General features: G+C 44.6%; 1 protein-coding gene across 1 annotated transcript in view; it reads left to right on the plus strand.

Annotated features, from left to right (window-relative positions):
- The first annotated feature begins 378 nt into the window (after positions 1-378).
- LOC127637996 (vesicular glutamate transporter 2.2) overlaps positions 379-26,585 on the plus strand; it is a 33,484-nt gene continuing 7,277 nt past the window's right edge. The window contains exons 1-6 of the mRNA XM_052119353.1: positions 379-879; positions 2,430-2,685; positions 3,000-3,118; positions 9,004-9,118; positions 14,961-15,048; positions 15,125-15,211. Coding sequence (XP_051975313.1) covers positions 794-879; positions 2,430-2,685; positions 3,000-3,118; positions 9,004-9,118; positions 14,961-15,048; positions 15,125-15,211 — 751 coding nt within the window. The 5' untranslated portion in view covers positions 379-793. The remainder of the gene's footprint in view (positions 880-2,429; positions 2,686-2,999; positions 3,119-9,003; positions 9,119-14,960; positions 15,049-15,124; positions 15,212-26,585) is intronic.

Genomic DNA, 26,585 nt, shown 5'->3' on the forward strand with positions numbered 1-26,585 from the left:
TTTTTTTCGTTAAATGACTAAGCTAACATCATTTGTTATGACCTATGATTTATTCTTGGATGAAAGAAAAACAACTAACTCCAGCAGCAGCTTGTTATATTGTCTTGTCCACTTTCCTAATCCTCAGTGAAAACTGATTCCATGAAGGTGTGCGTCTGTGAAAGCCCACCTGATACAGCCACTCAATGATACTAATATAAGATTACTGCTAATTGTGTTTGTCAAATAATCTTTGTTTAGTGCTAGATGCGTGCCTTTGTATTAGTTCATATGCCTGAGTGATTGGTGGAGCGCGCAGGTGTGGAGCGCGCTCATTCACTGTCTGCGGGTTCATGGAACAGCTGGACGGACGCGCGTTCATTCTCCACGATACTGAAGGATCTCCTGCACCTAGTGCTGTCTTCCACCTATCCACATTTCGGTTTCTTCTTCTTTTTTCTTTTCTTTTTTCTTTATCTTTTTTTTTTTGTGCATTTCCTGCCATTTACCGGGCTTTGGCTTTTTCAAATGTGAATTCTGAGATTATATTCTTTATTCGCGAAAGAATGGAAAAGCGAGCATTAACAGAAGTCGAAGGAAAGGGAGATTCGAAGGACATTTCAGAGACTGTGAAAAAATATTTTATTTGACTGATTATTAAGGATATAAAAACAAAAAACTTTTCTTTTTTTTCCCCCACTGTGTCAGATAAATACTGCTCATTATTCCACACTAAAGGAATATGCTGAAACATCTTGCAGTCCTTTCAAATTGAAAATTCTCATTAATATCGAGTGGAATATCATTTTTGGAGATGGATACGATGAAGGATCGAGTTTTGGCCCCCGGGAAGGAGAGACTGAGGAATCTGGCGGGGAAAACCCTGGGACACATGCACAGGTCTCAACCCATTCTATTGAGAAAATCAGACATACAATTATAAACTAATTTATTATAACACTGTCATAAATATGTGTTATTCGATTATTATTTCAATGTCAATGTATGCTATAAAGATCCCCTGGAATTCACATCATGTTTTCCCCCTTCAAATAAATCCATAAGGATACATAACATATTATTTATATGTATCACTTGAAGTGTATATTATAATTCTTTTCAGTATTTTTCGTTACGAGTAGAAATAGATCTATAGATAGAAGAATTCCTCGAGGATCGTTTCCTCTGCCCACAGCGGCATTAACTTAATTAATAATTCATGAATAGAAAGTCGTGACACGACGAGCTGAGCATATAGCTTACTTTTATTAAAATTATTATTATCGAATACGTTATTTGTACGTTTTTTGCTTGTCTTTAATGAAAATAGCTAAAGACTGTAATGATTTTATTGTCACAATTAGATTTCAGATTAGTCAAATGTAGGACCTTGATTTTTCGCAGCTTTTCCCGTTTCATTTAATATTTTCGTTTAATATATATATATATATATATATATATATATATATATATATATATATATATATATATATATATAGTCGGAATAATCTTAATTGTTATTTTTGTAAGAGAACTTTATTAAAAAAATTAGTTGAGAAATATTGTACGCAGATAAATAAAAGAATCACTTTGTATTTTGGGTCAGAAATTATGAAACGTTCAGATGTGAGAGGTTCAGTGGATGTGTATCACAGTGAAAAAAACAATCTTCACTGCCATTCGATACTAGCCTATATAGGCTTTAACAGTCAATAGGCTGGCACACAATTATAGTGACAATGCGTGTATTTCGTTTCGTTTACTATTATTATGTTTTATTATGGGATATGTAGCCTAATTGTTAAGGAATTGTAAAATAAAAGAAAAAATGATTTCAACGCAGCGCGGGGGGGGGGGTGGATCATATAGTCTATCGAGATATATTTCTGCCTGCATTTCTAGGCTACATGTAGGCATATTTCGATGATCATGTAAGAGATAGAAATGCTGCAATGCGGTGCAAATAACTCCAGTCGTGATCAGACAGATCAGAGAAATGTCTAATGCTGGATAAAAAAAACTCTGTCTGTCCTCTACTGATGCTTGATGGATTTCATTATTAAATCAAATAAACCACTTTTTCTAACGTGTTCTCAATCGAGTGTGTTATTAAAAAAGGGGGAAATAACTCACTCTATAAACACACAATTGGCAATCACAGAACGTTGCCCTAACGTTAGGTACCGTTTGGTAATTTTTACAAGCAATTTGGACATTCTGAAGAAAACCTATATAGTTCCCAGAACATTACTGGGTCGTTTATGCGTGATAACTTAATAACAACGCACAAATAACGTTTTCTAAATGTTTTATTATTATTATTATTATTAAAAAACCTTAAAGTTGTATTTTTCATAACCCTAGAATAACGTCCACAGACCGCCTGTGAACCAAAAATGGTTTGCTAGATATATGCAGATCATGAAATGAGAGCTGCTGTATCTTCACAGGGTGATGGAGAAGAAGCAGAAAACGGGTGAGGTTATCGAGCTGACGGAAGATGGGCGGCCCGCGCAGATTCAGGAGAAAAAACCTCCTCTGTGCGACTGCACGTGCTTCGGGCTCCCGCGCCGGTATATCATCGCCATCATGAGCGGCCTCGGCTTCTGTATATCCTTCGGGATCCGCTGTAACCTCGGAGTCGCGATCGTCGGCATGGTCAACAACAGCACCATTCACAAGGGTGGCAAGATCATCATTAAAGAGGTGAGAGAGAGAGAGAGAGAAAGAGAGAGAGAGGGGAGGGGGCAGATAACATAGAATTACCCTCCTCTCAGAGAGAATGCCCCTCCCTCATGTTCCCCTGTCAATCAGATCTTCACTATCTGATTCCTTATAATAAATAAATACATTATTCTTCCAGATTTTATCATTGCAACACATGTTATTCTGATTTATAGGGGAAAAAAGAAATGCAGAATCACATAGTCAGAATCATAGCTTTTGAAGTTATCCCTTTATGGATTGGCAGTTGAATTAACAGTGTTGTTGTTGTTTTTTTAATATATTTTTTTTATAAGAAAGCCAAGTTTAACTGGGACCCTGAGACGGTGGGAATGATCCACGGCTCATTTTTCTGGGGATATATAGTGACACAGATTCCGGGAGGTTATATATGCTCACGACTGGCGGCCAACAGGTAATTCACTGCACACATTTATCTGGTTATGAAAAAATATCCCTTATAGATAAAATAAATACATTTAAATAAAATGTCGTTTATTTAATGATATGTTTAAATAAACAAATTACTTAAATTAAGTGTATTTATTGATTAGTAAATTGATTGATTTATTAAGTCTATATCTAATAATAACAGCCTATTACAGCCAAAGGCAGTTTTGTTAAATTAGTTTTGGTCTTGCAGAGAAAAGACTTCTAGGTGTTGGTGGAGCATGTGAGCATGTCTGTTATCATTAATGACGAAAGCATGTCTTCTCTTCTGCTTTCAGGGTTCATGGCAACCAAATAACGCACAGAAAAGTCTGTCTTTACAAATGCCTGCCACAAATATATAGTATAGCAAATAATAAATCTATGTACAATGACAAAATTATTTTTATTTTCATATGAGTCATAAAATATTGATTTATTAGTAGGCCTACTTCACTCCAAAAATGAAGTCATTACATTACTTAATTGAATTTGAGAAAGGTTTTACAAGCAATTAAATTTATTTTATTCAAATTAAGTCATTTTCATTCAGCCAACATCATTTATTAGGATTAGGTCAAATAAATGTACTATAGTAGTTTTAACTCAACTTTATTAAATTTGTTAAACTAAATTGACTAATTTTAAATTTTATTTATTTTCTTATGTTTGTCCATCTTAATTTACTTTATTAATAATTAATATATGCCAGGTGAGCAAAGGACTGTGAATTTGTTGCACTGTCAATTTGAAAGTAAATGTCTAGCAAGAGAGATAATGAGCTTAGCAGCACTTGAATCAAAACATCATTACAATTTGAAAGTCCATCCTCAACCTAAGCACAAGCACCAATCTTCACCACAAGGGTAACCCCCAACACTTCAACCAAACAGACACTTTTTAAAATACCATAATAAATAGAACAGAACATTAATCTCCTTTTCTCATCTTGCACAAAAATGCATAAAATAACACTTAATTTCAACATTTATTCACCCCATACAGTCCCACACAAAGCATGCTGGGAAATGGAAATCCCCTGCCCAGTTTCATCAATGCTACAATGCTAAGTATTCATTTAATCCAAACTCAAATGGATTAACCCCTTAAACCCTGGTGTATGATGCTGCCCACCATTTTTCACACTCAAATTTAAAATCTCACCATTCACACAAACTAATTTGTCAGATAACTGAATATCTCGGCCTCTGAGTGGACTAGAAGCTCAGTCTCAGTGTCATTAGAAAGCTGAGTTTCTCCCCTTTGTGAGAATATAAAACATTTTATCATCAATAGTCGAAAACTTCTTGGTTACTGTCGTAACCTCCGTTCCCTGATGGAGGGAATGAGACGTTGTGTCGATGTAATGACACTAGGGGTCTCTCTTGAGAGCCTCAGTTACCTCTTATCTTTGAGAAAAGGCCAATGAGAATTGGCGAACAGAATTTGCATGCCCCTCCCTCATACATACGGGTATAAAAGGAGGGAAGCGTGCATCTGTTCAGACAGGTTTTGAGTTGAGGAGCAGAGAGTAAAGTCCTGCCATTTCAGCAGCTATTACAGTGTTGTGGCAAGAGGGACACAAGGTCTCGTCCCTCCATCAGGGAACAGAGGTAATGACAGTAACATAGATGTTCCCCTTCTGTCACTCACTCCACATTGTGTCGATGTAGTGACACTAGGGGTCCCTATTTAAAAATGGCACAACACTGAACCGTGTTACGTAGAATGCTGATGCAAGTGAAAGCAAGCTGCTGCGTGCAAAAATTGCAGGTGCATCAGACTGCACGTAACCCTCTCCAAAGTCCCAAAAGACGTTGTGCATTCCCCACATCCCTGAGGGGGGAAGCGACGTAACTAGCATGGGAGAAGGCCGTGCCAGCCACAGCCTTTTCTCTCTATGTTTTCTCTCCATAGAGTGTCAGATGTGGCCATCTAATGCTATAACATGCATCTGGGAAGGCGTTCTTTTCCTATCCTATTCTTTCAGGGGGAAAAGACCCCGCGGAGACCACATCCTGCCCAGCAGGGGAGGTTAACATGTGGCAAAATACGTGACATGGGCTTACCAGCCACATATGGATGTGGCGCGGTGGTAGGTCCTGCCTCGATGGAGAGGAACTCTACAAACACAGCGACTGGGGGGTGAGATGCATGTCCACTTCACTGGGGGAGTAGAGCACACGTTTTTGTCTCAGGAGAGGGGAAAGGCACTATCGCAAGCGATACACCCAGCCAGCTGTTCCGTATTAATTAATTCTACGTGTTCAGACCAGACAAAACACGGGATGAGACCGGCTCAACCCGGAGATTGTAAAATCTTGCAAAGGTATTGGTTGTTGCCCAGCCCGCCGCTCTGCAGATGTCTGCTTGAAAGGTGCCAATGGCCAGTGCCCACGAGGATGCCACACTCCTCGTAGAATGGGCTCGAACCCGCAATGGGGGCAGGCACGGCTTGGGTCTGGTAGGCCAACGCAATGGTGTCCACGATCCATTGGGCAAGCCTCTGTTTGGAGACAGCATTCCCTTTCCGCTGTCCACCAAAGGAGACAAAGAGCTGCTCTGAGCGTCTAAAGCTCTGCCTGCTATCCAAATAGGTGTGCAAAGCACGCACTGGACACAGCAACGCTAAGGCTGGATCTGCCTCCTCCTGGGGTAGCGCTTGCTGGTTCACTGCTTGATCCCTGAAAGGGGTCGTAGTTGAGTATGCAAATGCCCACTACCCTTAACGGGGCAAGAGCTGCCTCTGTGAATTTCGTGAAGCCGCGAGGGGACAGACCAAAGGGTAGGACCTTGTACTGATACGCCTGGCCGTCGAACGCGAACGGTAGAAAGGGTCTGTGACAGGGTAATATTGAGACGTAAAATATGCCTCCTTCAGGTCTACTGCCGCAAACCAATCTTGATGCCGGATGCATGTCAGAATATGTTTCTGCCTTAGCATCTTGAACGGGAGTCTGTGTAAGGCCCGGTTCAGAACTCGCAGGAGCATCCGAGTGCATGCACTGTGACCTTTGTGGCCTGGAGGGTGAGGTTGGTCGGCGAGCGCAGATCCTGCAGCACATCAGGATCAGGACTACCCAGGTGCAGATATTTTAACGCCTTGGCCTGGTAGACATGCAGGAGGTCCATGGCGTGCAGGGCGGAGTTGGCCTGTCCAGCGGCACTGTAAGCTTTGGTCACCAGAGACAACCTACAGGCCTTGGAGGGGAGTGACGGTCGATCCCGCCAGGTGCACCGCAACTGCCTTATCCACCTGGGGTAGCTCCATGTACCCGTGGACCGTCCCGCCGTCAAGGGTAGTGAGAGCGGACGAGCGAGGAAGTCGGTTTTGCCCTCCACAACTTCGTCAGCTCATTATGCACCTCCGGGCAGACGAGCCGGTCTCGTCTCAGAACCAGACTGAGGCAGACGCGCGTGCTGGGGAACAGGTTGTCTGCTTGGATTCATCAGGCAAACCCACAACCGTTAAACTCCCAAAATCTCCTCCAGTGCCAGCCGTGCCAGCCCTATACCCATGGGTAGAAGGTGCGACATGGGGGGCGGCTAGAGTGGCTTTCCGTCGGAAGAAGGAAAGCTGCTACCGGGGCTTAGTCTGCACTGACGTGCAGAAGAAAAGAAAGCCACTGAAAATGCGGCGTATCTCCAACAGTGTATGTTCTTTTAGAAGTGAATGGAACAGCAGTGGGTTTTACTCAGCTCGCTGAAACACAACCGCTCGACTCAGAAAAAATCTGTCTGAACAGACGCACGCTTCCCTACTTTTATACCCGTATGTCCGGGTGAGGGGCATGCAAACTCTCATTGGCCTGTTCTCAAAGATAAGAGGTAACCAAGGCTCTCAAGAGAGACCCCTAGTGTCACTACATCAACACAACGTTGAGTGAGTGACAGAAGTGGAACATATTTTTTGATGATTTGTTCTGCATGCTTTTCCTACTGGACGGCATATGTTGTTCTGGACATCAAAGACATAACATTGGATTACTCACACATGCAAGCTCACAGACAAGTAATTTTAGAGAACTTCCTAAGGTAAAAGCAGATATAAGATTTTTAGCTATTTGGGGCTTACAACTACAGTGATCGGAGCATAAATAAGACGTTTGTATTTGATGACTTACAGAAATCATATTTTATGTTGTGATTCTTTTGAAAATCTTTCGAACTGTGGTGTTAAGTGCAACATAATTAACTGTTCAATCACATTCCTGATAATAAAAGCTTTAATTTGACATATGACTTCTCCATTTATTTACTATGTGAAGAAATATATATTAATATGCGCTATTTTTTCAATGCAAATGTTTTGAGGCCTTCTTTTGTTATTTTAAGTAACATAAATTCAGAAGTGATGTTATCTCCGAAAAGTTCAGTTTCTGAGCTTTCAAATGATACCTCGTATGACTTATGTATACAGAGACTTTGAAGTTTTAAGGGTAAACTTTTCTCACGGTATTGCGTCCCCCCTTTGGATTCACCGGTGAGTAATTGGATAGAACACAGTTAAATCAAGTTGTGACAAAATTTTCTATAATTGTGTTGCTTTAGTACATTTTAATGAAGTAAACTGAACAACCTGCAAAAATATTTTTTTTAGTGTTTAACGCTAAAATTCTAAGCAGACAATGTTCTCGTAATTGTCACTATTCTTAAAAATTGGGCTTGCATGAAATAAATGATGTTTAAAGCTAACTTGTGTCATTTTTACAGTGCTAAAATACTTCCCAGCAAACACAACGTTCCCCTAACATTAGAGTGTGAGTCCCATTTAGTTAAATTTAAAACTTCTAATGTTCTATGGGTTTATATATATATATATATATATATATATATATATATATATATATATATATATATATATTTATTTATATAACCATAAATTAACACTCCAAGAAATTGCAGGGAGGTTTTTGTGTGACACCCTATTGAGAGGTTATAAAGAAAATATAATGGATCAAACAAGGCATGGTTTATAGACTGATTATTGATGTAATATTGCAGTTTGGTTGGGAGAACCATTATTTTAACCTAAAACAAACTTTCTATTTCCATAAAATTAAACTAATAATTAAAAAAAATCCTGACTAAACAAAGTAGAACCTTAAAGCACTGTGCTGGGAATGTTCAGGAACAAAAATAAAATAATTGGGTTTGTTAATAGCAGAGACAACCATAAGAAACAATTCATAGGTTGATTTCCTCAAAAACGGCAAACACTGTCTCTGTGGTGCTGTCCATCATTGGTTTGTTTATTTAAGTGGCCCATCCAGTCCAGCACAGCAACATTGACTCAACCTATGGTAGGAATTGTGGGTGGGACTATCTGGTTGTTTGACCAACTATGGCAGATGGAGGGTGGATTCATAAAATCAGTTGCAGAAATTACACACTTCATCTATAAGGAAATTATGTTCTGTTGACTGTTGTAAATGGTGCAGTAGTGGATAAAACTGCCATCATAAAATGTAGCCTGTCTTCATCAGAATAAAATGAATAAGTTAATGTAGTTTTTAGATTTAGTTCTCTGCATGTCTTAGCATTGAGAATGTTGAAATGTATGCCTCATTAACATAAATCTGATGGATTTCACAGTGTGAAAACAGATGGCTGTAGCCTGTAAAATAGATTAATAAAATATGTGTTCCTTTGAGAATGCCTAATTATTTCTCTGTTAGACAGTGACAACTTTGGGTACTATTGCCTTTATAAATATTCTTTACTATGAAACTTTTTTTGCTGAATCCAAAACATGCTTTAAAGATTGCATTCATTATGACATTTAAACAATGCTGGCCAATGATTTATTTCATGGTTCTAAACAATCAGAAATGATTGGTCAATGCAGTTTCTCTATACTTTGATTTGCAGAGTGTTTGGTGCTGCTATCCTGCTTACATCAACACTCAACATGTTCATCCCGTCGGCTGCACGTGTGCACTATGGCTGTGTCATGTTTGTGAGAATTCTGCAGGGCCTTGTTGAAGTAAGTACATTAAATGACTAATTCCCCAGTAGTTACCAGTGGTTAAAGGACCAATTCAACTTCAGATCTATTGACAGCATTTGTGACATAATGTCGTTTACCAAAGACAACAATTTTGACTCATTCATCAGTTTGTGAGGAAGTTTAGTTGACAGTAATGCACTTAACATGGAAGTCTATGGGGCAAGATATTGTTAAAATACACAGTTTCAAAAGTAAAGCCACACGATTTAGGCACTAATACTAAAAACGTTTGTGGTTTGAGAAGGGTTTAGAAAGGGGCTTATTTATGACTAGAAAGTCATTTACAAATGTATGCAGTTATAACAATATAAATAAAAGGCTGACTTTCATGCAATACTTGCTAAACAGTGAGCATTTGAACTTATATGTTATATGTTATAAATGCTCAATAAATACACTTATTATTACTATATTAATCAAAAACATAAACATTCCTGAATTTATGATTTGTGTCTAAATGCTGAAAAACTAAACTATAATAGTTAGATTAAAAAGTGAGATTATGTCATTTTGCTGCAGTCTTTGTGTTTATATTTATTACTCTAATCAGTGCTGAGTAGTAACAGATTACATGTAACCTGTATTACGTAATCAGATTAAAAATCAAGTATTTGTCATTTGATTAAGTTATGTTTTTAAATACTTGTAATCAGAATTCAGTTCATTTTTTATGGATTACATGATTACAAGTTAATTAGACAACAGCAGTAAATTGTTCATAATTTATTGATCACCGTAATTTTTTTAATCTACTTTTCACTCTAAATCAGCCTACCTACAATATACGTTCAGTAACTCTTCGAGTGTTTTGGAAAGAGAAAGGGAGGGTTGTGAAATTGCACAGAGACCTGATACTCTGTATTAGCCAGGTGAAGATGAAGCAGTATAAATCAGCATTTGACCACTAGGTGTGAAGAGATCATTTCAAGTTTAAGTGACATGGGGCAAAACTTCACTGTGCAGTAGGCACAGAAGGTTAAAAGTTCATACTTCACTGTTTTAAGATGAAAGCTTTGACCAAGCAACATCATTGCAATTGATTTTATGATAATTGATTTTCGTTAATTTTCTGTTGATTTTAAGTTCATTAATGTTTGTAATATTGCAATTGTTGCAAAACTTGATGTCTCAGTATAAGGGACATCAACAACTTTTAAACAATGTCATAAGGAGCTGTTTACGTGAGTGTAAAGCGATTACAATGGAAAGGAGGAGGCAAGAACTGGCCTGGCGATATAAACAATATTTTAATGATGAACTTATACAAAAGACAAACACACACATGACGGACATGTCCGTAAACGATCTCTCTCTCGTCGCACCACCATCCGCAATCGGCCTTTATCCCTCTCAGAGGCTTAATTAGCCTGATAAGGGACCGGGTGTGTATAATCACGACCAGGCCCCGCCCTCCACCCTGTCACATTCCTCCCTCATTCTCTCAAGCAGGGGAGCCCCCGGCATGACATACACCCCCCCCCCCCCCCCTCTTTCCCTGGGGGAGGGCATGCCCTAAGCCCCGTCTGCCGGCAGGTCATCCCCGTCCAAGGAGAGGGAAACAGAAATGTTAAAAATGGTGTAACAGTGTAGTTTACCCCCCAAAAAACCCTGTCAAATTTAAACGAGAGGGAAAAGGCCAACGCGGATCGGCACTTAGAGAGAGAGAGGAGAGAGAGAGATGAAAAAAAAACACTTAATCGCCAGTTCTCCGATACGCCGTAGCTTGTTCCTCGGCCACTCCTCCACCCTCTAACGGACGACAGCCACGCCTCTCCGGGCGGATCTTCCAGCCCCTGGCAGACGGAACGCACAGCCGCATTCTTGGGGAACAGAAGGGGTATCCCCCGCCCCTGGCAGCGGTTCTCCTGCTCCAGGCGGTCAGCAGCGAGCCCTTCCCCGCGTTTCAGCGGCCGGTAGGGGACTCCTCCGCCCCTGGCAGCGGCGCTGACTGCTCCAGGCGGTCGGTTAGGAGCCCCTTCTCCCCTCACGGTCGGCGGCCATTCCTCTGCTTCCATGTGGCCGGGCTCCTCCGTCCCCCTGCAGGCGGCCGCGGCTGCTCCGTTGGGATGGATGGTAGTGGCGAGAACTCAAATAAAAGAGTTATGTTGCAAGTAATCCAAAAGTAATCCAAATATAATCAGATTATATCACACCAAAAATGTAATCTGCTAGATTACGTTACATTTTGCAATTTTTCACTTAATTTTTAATCAGGACCTGATTAAAACTCATAAGATATCTGACTGTAATGTCTTGACTCAGATGTGTTGTCGCTGTCTTTGTCACACTAATGTCAAAATAATTATTTTACCTAAAGTCCTCTACGAAAACACTTTTCAGGTCTAAAGTCCTCTACGAAAACACTTTTCAGGTCTTCAGGCTCATTCACAGCATATATCATATAATAAAGTATTATTACCATCAAACCATACTGAAGTTACTGTACATAGGTTTATAATATTGGCAACTGCTTAATAAATGCTTCACATGTGTCCACTTTACAGTAAAGTGCATTTTCATAGGTTACTAATGTTAAATGTGTATCATTAAGCATTTACAGCATATTAGGTGAAATGGCTCACTATTTGGCAAGTACTGTATGAAAGTCACCTTTTTTACACATGTTGTTATAATTGCATACCAGTGATTAGGAATGCTTTTGTGAATTCACAATTAATCATTAATAAAGCACTTTATAAATGCTTAACAAAGGGAACATCAACATACAGTACATGGTACCAAATTAAAATTGTACTTACATCCTGTTAACTTATCACACTGGAATGTCAAATGGAAGGTCAAGTTGAGTGCATGCATTGTGAGACACAGCATTCACAATATTGCAATAAGTCAAGTCAAGTCAACTCAAGTGTATTTTATTTGTATAGCGCCTTTCACAACACACATCATTTCAAAGCAGCTTTACAAAAGATCAGGCATTAACAGACGATAAAACTATATAATGTCAATGAATCATCATTGTGTAATTAGATAAAATAAGATTTTTAATCGGGTTTAAAAATAATTAATTAAATAATAATTGTATTAATAACCCCAGAGAGCAAGCTGAAGGCGACTGTGGCAAGGAACACAAAACTCCATAAGATGTTGATTAATGAAGAAAAATAAGCTTAGGAGAAACTAGACTCACTGTGGGGGCCAGTTGACTAACAGCATGAATATAATGCCAATATTACGTTCAAGTCATTAAATTAAGTAAGAGTTAAGGGTCAGTGTTTAATTAAGTTTGAACTGTAAGATTAATTACTAATGTCTTTGAAGTTGTCAATTGTCCCAATTGTCCTTGTTAATTGGCTGATGAAGGCTATTGTTGGCAATTGTTAGTCTATGCATTTCATTTCAAGATCATAGTCCCTCAATAGACCGAGGTGATGCAGGCAGAGATCAGGGATGTGAAACGCAGTTCAATCACGGTGTGGTCCATCCTAAATCCAAGGTTCAGACAATGGCATATGAAGTATCCCATGTCTTATGGTTGGAGTTGGCATCAGTTAATCCTCTGAAGCCCATCATAATAGACTGAAGTGAATGTTTGGCTGGCACTGTCTGCATTTAGTCATCATCATTCAGCGAAACGTAGCAGTGGAGTCCAATACGAAGCAGGAATGGTGCTGGATTCAGCCAGTTCTTTTGACCTCAGGATAGGAGTCCCGAGGTTGAGACAGGGAAACAAATAAAATAATATAAGCATAGATGCCATTCAATTTACTGAAGAGTTATACCAGAAACATTGATCATGATGATCAATGTTTCTGGTTTCTGGTTCCAGCAGACCCAACTAAAGCAGCCTAATTTTGGGTTGGAGTATAAATTAGGTGTATGCCTAGCTAAATAGATGAGTCTTTAGTCTAGACTTAAACTGAGTGAGTGTGTCTGAGACCCGAACAGTGTTAGGGAGACTATTCCATAGTTTAGGAGCCAAATATTAAAAGGATCTACCTCCTTTTGTGGATTTTGATATTCTAGGAACTATTAACAGGCCAGAATTTTGCGATCTTAATGAACGTGATGGAATATAGAGTGGTAGAAGATCACTGAAGTACTAGACCATTCAAAGCTTAGTACGTAGTTAACAGAATTTTAAAATGAATATGGAATTTAACAGGTTGCCAATGTAACAATGATAAAATTAGGCTAATATGATCATATTTCTTGGTTCTTGTTAGCACTCTGGCTGCTGCATTTTGAACCAATTGAAGTTTATTTATTGATCTTGCTGGACATCCTCCCAGTAATGCATTACAATAATCTTGTCTTGAGGTCATAAATGCCTGAATTAGATTTTCGGCATCAGCAACAGAGAGCATGTGCCTTAATTTAGCAATATTTCTTAGGTGGAAGAATGCTGTTCTTCAAACATTGGTAATTTGATTTTCCAAGGACAGATTGGTATCAAATATAACACCTAAGTTCTTCGCTGTTGAAGATGATGTAACAGTGCATACATCGAGAGTCAAATTATATTGTAGTGGCTTATTTTTAGAATTTTTTGGTCCAATAATTAGTACCTCTGTTTTGTCAGAATTGAGTAGAAGGAAATTTCTGGCCATCCAATCTTTTATTTCATTGATACACTCTGCTAATTTGGAGAATTGTGAAATCTCATCAGGTTCTGAAGAAATATAAAGTTGTGTATTTTTGGCATAGCAGTGGAAACTTATTCCACGATTCCTGATAATTTCTCCCAGGGGAAGCATATACAAGGAGAAAAGCAGAGGCCCTAAAACTGATCCTTGTGGCACTCCATACTTTACTTTTATTTGGTTTGACAATTTTTCATTTACACAGAAAACGTGGTAAGTCATTTGGGTATTCCATAAATACATAACATTAGCATATTGTGAACATTCAGTATACATTCTCTTTGCTACAGGAATAGTAAGAATAGTGCTTGTAAACTTGTCCGAACATACTGTAGCATATTTTATTATTAGAACCTGTGTAATCTTTTGACATGTCGCTTATGAGTTTAAAAAAGCAGATGTTACTTGTTAAGGTACCAGGATAGTTAAACAAGGTCCTTAAAACCAACCTGAAACAGCAAAGCAAACACACTGAAAGCACGGGAGTGACAAGAGAACAAACACATAAAAGAAACGCTTGAAAAGGGGAGTGCTGGCTTGTGACGCCATCTCTTACTCAAACAACACTCACAATGATGAACATTGAAAGAGTATTAGCAGCTGCCCTCTTTGACTTTCTGATGCTCATCTACTATTCTCTGCAACTGTTAGGACAAGAGAGTGTTTATTGTAGAATCTACAATGTAGATAAATTGCAACCCATTTAAGGTTTTATTGTAACTGCAGCCATTCGTGCGGTGTGTATTGACATTAGCTCTCATTCGCTTGCTCCAGCAATTTGTGTCTATCAGTGACTGATTTTGTGACAATTAGCTACTAATGAAGATTTAATGGGAGGCATTAGTGTGTTGTGGTGAATCAGATTGGGTCTGCTCGAGTTTGCAGAAGTCGGCATGGATCATTAATCCTTATTTGAAATGCTATTGTATGTGTTAATGTTAATTTGTTAAATGACTGAGGTTAGATTTGTGTGTTTTATGCACTCTTTGTAAGCCATTACTTAAATGGCTTATTATTTTAATTACAACAACAACAATTAATAATAATAATAATAATAATTATTATTATTAGCCAATAATATAACCAAATAAACAAGATCGGGGAACCAAATGTAAAAGTTGAATTATCTGTCATTGACGAACTCACATTGATTGACCAATAAACTGAATATTGTAAAAAAATTATTTCATACTATTATATCTTTGTGTGTTCAGGGTGTGACCTATCCAGCATGCCATGGCATTTGGAGCAAGTGGGCTCCACCAATGGAGAGAAGTCGCTTAGCAACCACCTCTTTTTGTGGTAAATGCACATCTCAATTTATTACACAGAATTATTGAGGCTGCCTCTGTAAACCTTTAAAAACACCCTGTTTCAGGTTCATATGCTGGTGCTGTGATCGCCATGCCATTGGCTGGAATATTAGTGCAGTACTCAGGCTGGTCTTCTGTCTTCTATATATACGGTACAGTTTTTTTATTTACATTTTGTATCTTTGTTATTTGATATGAGGATATGTACCCAATTTTAAGGAAAAGTCCAGCCAAAAATCTAATTTCTGTCATCATTTACTCACTCATGTCATTCCAAACCCGTATGGCAGAGTAGAACAACAAAACCATATGATTTCCTTTCTTACGTGAAACGTTAAAAGAAAAGTTGAGCAGAATGTAGAACTGATATTTATTATTAAAATTATGGGGACTAGAGGTCTCGAACTGAACCCAACCTAAACGTGAAATCGCCCACTCTCTTTATAATTTCTTTTGAAAAGATAAAATAAAATTGACCTAAAAAGCCCATTGCTCATCTGTGTTCATCTGTGTTCCATTCAGATAATATATGAATAATTTGCACTTCACATACTGCATTATTGTAATCGGTAAAAACGTCATACTAATCAAATAGCTGTGCGTCATACAACCAACCACTAACCTTGTACACCTGAGAATGAATTGATAGGTGTGTCAGAAACAAGCTGTAGCAAAGTCAATGAAATGGAAAAACATCCCGCACACTATCCTGGCTTGCAAAGATTATCAAAAATGTTATAAGCAACATTTCAAGCCAGGATAGTGTGTGGGATTTTTCAATTTCATTAACTTTTTTACTCACAGACAAAAATATTGCAAGTTATTGCTAAGTATATGTCTTTGACATACAGTTGAAGTCAGACGTTTTCATACACCGTAACCAAATACATTTAAACTCATTTTTTCACAATTCCTGACATTTAATCGTAGAAAACATTCCCTGTCTTTGGTCAGTTAGGATCACTACTTTATTTTAAGAATGTGAAATGTCAGAATAATAGTGGAGAGAATGATTTATTTCATCTTTTATTTCTTTCATCACATTCCCAGTGGGTCAGACGTTTACATACACTATATTAGTATTTGGTAGCATTGCCTTTAAATTATTTAACTGGGTCAAACGTTTTGTGTCACCTTCCACAAGCTTCTCGCAATAAGTTTCTGGTATTTTGGCCCATTCCTCCAGACAGAACTGGTGTAACTGAGTCAGGTTTGTAGGCCTCCTTGCTCGCACATGCTTTTTCAGTTCTGCCCACAAATCAGATTGAGGTCAGGGCTTTGTTATGGCCACTCCAATACCTTGAATTTATTGTGCTTGAGCCATTTTACCACAACATTGGAGGTATTCTTGGGGTCATTGTCCATTTGGAAGATCCATTTGCAACCAAGTTTTAACTTCCAGGCTGATGTCTTGAGATGTTGCTTCAATATATCCACATAATTTTCCACCCTCATGATGCCATCTATTTTCTGAAGTCCACAAGTCCCTTCTGCAGCAAAACACCCCCACAACATGATGCTGCCACCCACATGCTTCACAGTTGGGATGGTGTTCTTTGGCTTGTAAGGCTCACAATTTTTCCTCCAAACATAATGATGGTCATTATGGCCTGAAAGAACATTATAACAGTTCAATTTTTGTTTCATAAGACCAGAGGACATTTCTGCAAAAAGTAATATCTTTGTCCCCATGCGCACTAGCAAACAGTTTTTATGGTGCTTTTGGAGCAGTGGCTCTTCCTTGCTGAGCAGCCTTTCAGGTTATGTCAACAGGACTCATTTTACTGTGTATATAGATACTTGTCTACGTGTTTCCTCCAGCATCTTCACAAGGTCCTTTGCTGTTGTTCTGGGATTTGTACTTCACACCAAACTATGTTCATCTCTAGGAGACAGAATGCATCTCCTTCCTATGATGGCTGCGTGGTCCCATGGTGTTTATACTTACATTTACATTTAAGCATTTGGCAGACGCTTTTATCCTAAACGACTTAACAGTGCACTTATTACAGGGACAATCCCGATCATAATGGGACACAATGGTGGTGGCTGTGGGGATCGAACCAGCAACCTTCTGATTACCAGTTATGTGCTTTAGCCCACTACACCACAACCACTCCTACTTGCAGACTATTATTTGTACAGATGAACGTGGAACCTTCAGGCATTTGGAAATTGCTCCCATGGATGAACCAGACTTGTGGAGGTCCACAATTAATTTTTCTGAGGTCTTGGCTAATTTCTTTTGATTTTCATGTCAAGCAAAGAGGCACTGAGTTTGAAGGTAGGCCATAAAATACATCCACATATACACCTCCAATTCAGTACACCTCCTATCAGAAGCTAAATGGTTAATTGTCTAAAGGCTTGACATCCTTTTATGGAATTTTACAAGCTGCTTAAAGGCACAGTTAACTAGTGTATTTAAACTTCTGACCCACTGGAATTGTGATATAGTTAAATAAAAGTGAAACAATCTGTCTGTAAACAATTGTTGGAAAAATTACTCGTTCCATGCACAAACGACTTTTCAAAACATCTAGGTTACAGATGTAACCTCCGTTCCCTGATGGAGGGAATGAGACCTTGTGTCGAAGAAGCGACACTAGGGGTCTCTCTTGAGCGCCGAATATGCCTCTGATCTATGAAAAAATGGCAATGGGAATTAGGCAGACAGTATTTGCATACCCCGCTCCGGACATACGGGTATAAAAGCAGGCAAATACGTCAAGTTCATTCAGGAATTTTCTGAGGAGCAGGAATGGTCCGGCCACTACAGTGGCTCGGCTCAGCGACGTGGCCGGGAGGACACAACGTCTCGTTCCCTCCATCAGGGAACGGAGATTACATCCGTAACCTAGACGTTCCCCGTCTGTCACTCACTTCGATGTTGTGTCGAAGAAGCGGCACTAGGGGTCCAATTGAAATCACGCCATGCGCTGATTAACGTGTATTTACGTGCAAAGGCAACCAGTTGTGTCAGGCTGCACGTACCCTTCCCCAATGCCCCATAAAAGACGTCGGAGCCCTTTTGGTTACCCTAAGCCGGGGAACAAGGCGACTCTTGCCCATCTGGGAACAGGCAGAGCGAAGCCGGGCCTCTTTTCTCTCTATATTTCTCGCATAGAGCAAAGCCCTTACATTCATCGTGGGAAGGGGGTCTTACCCAGTTTCCTATTCTTTCAGGGGGAAAGACCCTGTGGAGATCACACCTGCCCAGCAACGGGGAGGTAAGTGGCGAGATACATCACATGGATCCTTAGGTCGCATGTGGAAAAAATGGCACGGTGGTAGATCCAGCCTCAAGGAGGGGGGAGTTACTACAGCATGGCGACCGGAGGGCAGCTGGCACTGCCTAAGGGAGACGTGGGTCCACTCGCAAGGGGACCGCACCGCTGAAAATACATACAGGAGGAGTCCACGCAGGAGTCCGGACCTGTGCAGCACCTATACAGTACGGGTAGATTAAGTACCCATAGTGGATTGGGTCAGCGAATTCCTCTGCTGAATTGCGAACCATAGGGCTAGGGAGGAATCATCCAGGGATCCGAATATATGGAATCTCCTGGGAGAGAAAGCACACAATTTTACCTCGACCGAGGGAGGCTAGGTGCAAGTGATCCACCTGGTCAGTTCATCACCGAGTTCTACCGGCTCGGACCTGAGAAGACACGGGATGATACTGACTCAACCCTGAGATTGTAAAATCTTGCAAAGGTATTAGGTGTTGCCCAACCCGCTGCTCTACATATGTCTGCCAGGGAGGTACCCTGGCCAGTGCCCACAAGGACGCAACACTCCTTGTTGAGTGAGCTCGGACCCGCAAGGGGGGGTGGCATGGCCTGGGTGTGGTAAGCCAATGAAATGGCATCCACCACCCAGTGGGAGAGCCTCTATTTGCAGACAGCGTTCCCTTTCCACTGTCCACCAAAGCAGCAAAGTGCTGCTCAGAATATCTAAAGCTCTGTGTGCGGTCCAAGTAGGTACGCAAAGCACGTACCGGACACAGCAATGAAGGGGCTGGGTCTGCCTCCTCCCGGGGCAGCGCTTGCAGGTTCACCACCTGGTCTCTGAAAGGCGTGGTAGGAACCTTGGGCACATAGCCCGGTTGCGGTCTTAGGATCACATGAGTGTCTGTCGGACCGAACTCCAGGCAGGCGTCGCTAACAGAGAACGCTTGTAGGTCCCCGACCCTCTTGATGGAGGCGAGCGCGATCAGCAGGGCCGTTTTTAGAGAGAGGGCCCTGAGTCCAACTGATTCTAGCGGCTAGAAGGGGGGTCTCTGAAGGCCTGTGAGGACCACTGAGAGATCCCAGGAGGGGAACAAGCTTTGCCCGGGAAGGATTTAACCTTGAGTCACGGCTGGCTCCAAAGGAGGAGACGACGGGTGAGTCGGAGTAGAAGAGTAGTGATTTCCACGTGCAGGGATTTGGCATGTTCACCGTGTACTGTGGTGAAGTGGACGCCAGTGAAGAGGGGCGAGGGCCTGGCAAACTGAATTGTGTAACCAAGTCGGATGGTCTGGGCCAGCCAGCCAGCCTGACGGGTTGGGAAGTGAGAGCCACGCATCCAAGCTCCATGCTAGGGGCACCAAGGGGATGATTATTTTTGATGTACCCGGTGGTGCGGAGCAGGTAGTATGGCGTCGGGAGGTGCGGACGCGTCCCGAGGCTCTAGTGCTGAGAAAAGTCTCAAAGCACTTACCTTGCTCCGCACTCCCGTCAGGGGGCGAGTTCGTGATTGAGGAGGAGGTCCTGTAGCGGCGTCCTCTGGACTCGTCTGAACCGGCCGGCCGGAGAACAGTCGTGGGGCTGAGGGTGACAGGGTGCCGTGAGAACGTCATTTGCGGGCCAGGTGACCCAGAGACAAAGGAAATAGCTCTTTTATTGAGAACGTGGGTACCACAGCCCCGTGTAGATGTTGTCCTACAGGTCTTGGAGGGGAGTACCGGGCGACCCCGCCAGGTGGTAGGGTTTTCGGGGCATAGGTGAAGCGCAACAGCCCTATCCACTTGAGGAATCGGCGTGTACCCGTGGGCCATTCTGCCGTCGAGGGTAGCGAGAGCGGATGAGCGAATGGCTTTGTGACGTGTGGAGGGCGGTGCCCTCCATGCAGACATCAGCTCATCATGCACCTCCGGGAAAAACATCAGCTCATCATGCACCTCCGCGGCTGTGAGCGGCGATGGCTGTGGGGAGGACGGAGGGTTCCAGTCCAGCCCCACGCTGGCAGCGGCCTGGGCAACCATATCGGACATCTGCGTGTCGGCCTCATCCTGGGCATGCAGGCCCAAAGGCGGCAGCCCAGGGGAGTCCTCAGCGTTCTAATGCAGCGGCGAGCTCATACACATCAAGCTCTAGAGGATAGGCAGACTGGCCGCGAGATGAGCCGCTGTTGCTTCAAGCACGGACGGGAGTCAATGAGCATGCTGGGGGGCGGGTGGTCCTAGGGGGCATACCCGGTGGAGCTGCACCTGCTGCCATCCCCAGATTGCCTCCATCGCCAGCCGCACTGTCCTCAATCACGTGGGAAGAAGGAGCAATGCGGGGGGTGGCTGGAGTTGCATGCTTTCGGTTGAAAGCAAGCCGCAACCACAATGTTGCCATTGTCATGCTCTCGCAGTGAGAACATGAACCATCCACAAACGCTGCCTCTGTATGATCGCAACCCAGACACACGAGACAACGCCTGTGGCCGTCTGAAGCCGAGAGCACTCTACCGCATCCAGAAACTACGCAGGGGCGGAAGGACATCTTTATAAAGACGAGTCCTGAAAAGTACGTTCAACACCAGCTGCGTATTTGCTCTTTTAGAGAAAATCACTCTTTTATAACTCTTTTAGTTTATTGCACTGTTGAAGCGCCCAGGGGCAAACTGCACTGCCGTGCAGAGAAGGAGAAAGCCGCTGTAATGCGCCGTCGAATCCAACAGGCAAGCGTCAGAGGAAAACAGGAACAGGTGTGTAACTCGCAGCTGACTGCAACATGACCATCGGCTCCGAAGAAGATTTCTGAATGAACTCGACGTATTTGCCCGCAGGGTATGCAAATACTGTCTGCCTAATTCCCAGTGGCCTTTTTTCATAGATCAGAGGCATATTCGGCACTCAAGAGAGACCCCTAGTGTCGCTTCTTCGACACAACGTCGAAGTGAGCGACAGACGGGGAACTATAGTTTGCTATTGTTAAATCTGTGGAGTGGTTCAAAAATGAGTTTTAATGACTCCTGACTTCATCTGTAACTGTAACATGTAAACAGGTGTTGCTTATATGCAGCGTTTTTGCTTATAACTTCATGAAAAGAGGATCATTCTCTCTAATTACATATGGCCACCAGGAGACACTACACAGACAAAATGATGACTCAAATGACACAGAATGAAACTGAATGAGATCTCGTTACTCATGCCTGCATGTTTTGGAGAGAGAGTACACTTTTTGTTATTGTTGTATTTGCATGTGTAATTACTTATGTACAATTAATATATTTTATTTGTTTGGAAAGTCTTTTGGACACTTGGAGTTGTTTACGGACACTAGGATAAATAATTATTGTTATGCTATAAATTTTGATTGCTTTGTCGTATAAACAAAATTTTACTCGGTTACATTTGATATGATTGGGAACAAAACAAAAGCAGTTCCCCTTCTGTCGCTGTCTCCACGTTGTGTCGGAGAAGCGACACTAGGGGTCTCTCTTGAGCGCCGATATTCACCTCTGACCTATTGAAAAGGGCCAATGAGAGTTGGCAGTCAGTATTTGCATACCCCGCCCTCGCATACGGGTATTTAAGCGGGGCAAATACGGAAGTTTAGTCAGAAAATTTCTTCGGAGCCGATGGTCTGTTTGCAGTCTGCTGCGAGAATACAAACCCTGAACATTCCTGTATCTCTGACGATCTGCTTGCTGTTGGATTTGACGGCGCACAACAGCGGCTTTCTCTGTACTTTGCACGGCGTGCATTGTTGCCCCTGAGCGCTTCGACAGCACAGACACACACACACATACTGTGTATTAAAAGAGCAAATTTCCTGTAAAAGAGCAAATTTCTCTAAAAGAGCAAACACAGCGGCGTTGAACGTCCTTTTAAGGACGCGTCTTTTTCAAGATGCCTTTCCGCCCCTGTGTCGTTCCTGGATGCGGTAGAAGCCTCTCCGCTTCAGACGGCCACAGGCGCTGTCTCGTGTGTTTGGGCCGCGATCACACCGATGCGGCGTTTGTGGATGGTTCATGTTCTCGCACGTTGCGGTCGCGGCTTGCCTTCAATAGAGGGCAAGCCACCCCAGCTGCACCCGCATTGCTCCTTCTTCCCACGGGATTGAGGACGATGCAGTTGGCGCTGGGGGTGATTTGGGGGCGGCAGCGGGTGCAGTTTCGCCGGGTAGCCCCCCGCGAACCTCCCGTTCCCCGACACGCTCACTGGTCCCCGTCCATGCTCGCGGCGATAGATGCTCGCGGCGATAGCAGCTCGCCTCATGGCCCGGTCGTCTATCCTCCTGAGTCCGAAGCGGATGAGCTCGCAGCTGCATCGGAGCGTGCGGTGTCTGATGCCGAGGACTCCCCTGGACTGCCGCCTTCGGGCCAGCAGGCCCAGGCTGAGGCCGACGGTCAGATGTCTGACATGCTTTCCTGGGCCGCCGTGAGCGTGGGGCTGGATAGGAACCCTCCATCCTCCCCACAGCCTTCGCGGTTGGATGATTGGTTCCTGGGGGCAGCGCGCCGTTCGCGGCCTCGCATCCCCCCGGTCCCGTTTTTCCCGGAGGTGCATGATGAGCTGACGTCTACATGGAGAGCCCCGCTCTCTGCTCGTCTAGGTGCCAACCGCTCCACTCTCTCCACCCTCGACGGCGGAGAGCGCCACGGATATGGCACGATTCCCCAGGTCGATAGGGCAGTTGCGCACCATCTATGCCCCGGTAGCCCTACCTCCTGGCGCGGTCGCCCCGTACTCCCATCCAAGCCCTGTAGGACAACATCCTCGCTTAACGCGAAGGCCTACAGTGCGGCTGGACGCGCTGCCTCTGCCCTGCATGCGATGGCCCTCCTGCAAGTCCACCAGGCCAAAGCTCTCAAGAACATGCACGGGGGTGGACCTGATCCTGATGTGCTGCAGGAACTGCGAGTTTTCAATCAGGCCTTGTTAAAACTCCTGTTCAAAATGCTCACGCAGAGAAATATTCTGGCTGGCATTCAGCATCTAGATTGGTTCGCAGCGGTAGACCTGAAGGACGCGTACTTCCACGTCTCAATTCTGCCACGACACCGACCCTTCTTACGGTTCGCGTTCGACGGCCAGGCATTTCAGTACAAAGTCCTCCCCTTCGGCCTGTCTCTGTCCCCTCGCGTCTTCACGAAGGTCACAGAGGCGGCCCTTGCCCCGCTACGAGTAGCCGGCATCCGCATACTCAACTACCTCGACGACGCTCATCCTAGCACACTCTCGAGGGTTACTATGCACACACAGAGACCAGGTGCTCTGGCACCTCAGCCGCTTGGGGCTTCAGGTCAACTGGGAAAAGAGCAAGCTCACTCCGGTTCAGAGCATCTCTTTTCTCGGGCTGGAGTTAGACTCAGTCTCAATGACAGCACGTCTCACGAGCAGGCGTGCTCAGTCGGTGCTGGACTGCCTTGCTTCATTCAAGCCAGGCACAGTGGTCCCTCTAAAACTTTTCCAGAGGCTCCTGGGGCATATGGCGTCCTCCGTGGCGGTCGCGCCACTGGGGTTGATGCATATGAGACCACTCCAGCACTGGCTCCAGACTCGAGTCCCGAGACAAGCATGGCACCACGGCACGCATCGGGTAAGAATCACCCCCGCCTGCCTCAAAACACTCCGACTCTGGACAGACCTCTGCTTTTTACAGCGGGAGTGCCCCTGCAGCAGGTGTCCCGACGCGTTCTGGTCACAACCGACGCCTCCCGGTCCGGGTGGGGTGCCGTGTGCAGCGGGCACGCAGCAGCGGGCCGTTGGAAAGGGGCCCGCTGCGTTGGCACATCAACTGCCTGGAGTTGCTGACCGTCCTTCTTGCTCTCAGGAAGTTCCTCCCATTAGTTCGGGAGAAACATGTCCTCGTGAGATCGCACAGCACTGTGGTGGTGGCGTACATAAATTGCCAAGGCGGCGTACGCTCCCACCAAATGTCACAACTCGCCCACAGTCTCCTCCTATGGAGCCAGCAGCGACTCAGGTCGTTGCGTGCCACTCACATCCCCGGCAAGCTCAACGTCGTAGCGGACGTGCTATCACGACAACGCCTGCCCGGCGGGGAGTGGAGGCTTCACCCCCAGTCGGTCCAGCTGATTTGGGAACGGTTTGGCAAGGCCCAGGTAGACCTGTTTGCCGCCCAGGAAACCTCCCACTGCCCGCTCTGGTACGCCCTAACAGAGGCTCCCCTCGGGACAGACACGCTGGCACACAGCTGGCCCTCGGGGCTGCGCAAGTACGCATTTCCCCCAGTGAGCCTTCTTGTACCGGTGCTGTGCAAGGTCAGGGAGGACGAGGAGCAAGTCATGTTGGTGGCCCCCTACTGGCCCACTCGGACTTGGTTCTCGGAACTCAGGCTCCTCGCGACAGCTCCTCCCTGGCGAATTCCTCTGAGAAAGGACCTCCTCTCTCAGGGACGGGGCACGCTCTGGCACCCACGCCCAGACCTCTGGAACCTCCATGTCTGGTCCCTGGACGGGACGCGGAAGAGCTAGCCGGCTTACTGGCGACCGTTGTGAATACAATTAACCAAGCCAGAGCCCCCTCTACCAGGCACCTTTACGCCCTAAAGTGGCGCTTGTTCGCAGATTGGTGCTCTTCCCGAGCTGAAGACCCGCAGAGATGCGCGATTAGGTCAGTGCTTCTGTTCCTACAGGAGAGGCTGGACAGGAGGCTGTCCCCGTCCACCCTCAAGGTGTATGTTGCCACTATTGCCGCCCACCACGATCCTGTAGACGGCAAATCTCTGGATAAGCACGACCTGATCCTCAGGTTCCTGAGAGGCGCCTTTCTCTAGGTAGTCTTGGCAGGACTCCAGAGACCTCCCTTCGAGCCGCTTGAATCAGTTGGACACAGGGCCCTCTCCCTTAAGACGGCCCTGCTGATCGCGCTCGCCTCTATCAAGAGGGTCGGGGACCTGCAAGCGTTCTCTGTCAGCGACACTTGCCTGGAGTTCGATCCGGCAGATACGTCTGTGATCCTAAGACCGCGACCGGGCTATGTGCCCAAGGCTCCTACCACACCGTTCCGAGATCAGGTAGTGAACCTGCAAGCGCTGCCCTGGGAGGAGGCAGACCCAGCCCTTTCGTTGCTATGTCCAGTGCGTGCCCTGCACATTTACCTGGACCGCACACAGAGCACCAGACGCTCTGAGCAGTTCTTTGTCTGCTTTGGGGGACGGCAGAAAGGGAATGCCGTCTCCAAACAGAGGCTCGCCCACTGGGTTGTCGACGCCATCACACTGGCTTATCACACCCAGGCCGTGCCCCTACCCTTGCGGGTCCGAGCTCACTCAACAAGGGGTGTTGCGTCCTCGTGGGCACTGGCCACGGGCACCTCCCTAGCAGACATCTGTAGAGCCGCGGGTTGGGCAACACCCAACACCTTTGCGAGGTTTTACAACCTCCGCGTTGAGTTGGTTGCATCTCGTGTTTTATCAGGTCCGAGCCCATAGAACTCGGTAACACGTAGACCGACCGGCCGGGTGGATCGCTTGCGCCCAGGGCCCTTTTCCTGACGTCAAGGTAAAGTAGTGTGCCTTCTTCCCAGAACTCGCCGACCCAAGCCACTGCGGGTACCCTAATGACTACCCTGTACTGGTATAGGTGCTCCACAGGTAAGGCCTCCTGCTCAGACTCCCCCTGTGTGTAACTCCACGGTTCTGTCCCCTTACGAGCGGTTACAGCTGCCTCGGTCGCCGTGCTGTAGCAACTCCCCCCTTTCGAGGCTGGATCTACAACCGCACCATACTTTCTACACGAGCTCTAAGACGGCCGTGTGACGTGTCTACCACTTTTCCTCCCCAAGAAAAAGGGCAGGTGTGGTCTCCGCAGGGTCTGGGATAAGACCCCCTTCCCTATATGCGTGTAAGGGCCCCGGCCATGATTGCTCTATGCGAGAAACATAGAGAGAAAAGAGGCCCAGCCAGGCTGGCCCGTTCCCATGTTGGCAAACATCGCCTTGTTCCCCTCCCAGGGTAACCAAAAGGATTCCGATGTTTTTATGGGGCATTGGGGAAGGGTACGTGCAGCCAGGTACGGACGATGCGTGGCACTGGATTGAATCCCTGCCCGCCTCTGTATCGGCGGTTCACGTACACGTTTCAGCACATGGCAAGATTGGAATGGGTCCCCTAGTGTCGCTTCTCCGACACAACGTGGAGAGAGCGACAGAAGGGGAACGTTTGGTTACGTATGTAACCTCCGTTCCCCGAGGGAGGGAACGACACATTGTGTCTTTCCTCCGCCATGTTGCTGAACCGAGCCACTGTTGTGGCCGGACCATTTCCGGCTCCTCAGAAAAATCCTGACTAAACTTCCGTA

Source organism: Xyrauchen texanus, chromosome 46, assembly GCF_025860055.1.
Source record: "Xyrauchen texanus isolate HMW12.3.18 chromosome 46, RBS_HiC_50CHRs, whole genome shotgun sequence".
NCBI lineage: Eukaryota > Metazoa > Chordata > Actinopteri > Cypriniformes > Catostomidae > Xyrauchen > Xyrauchen texanus.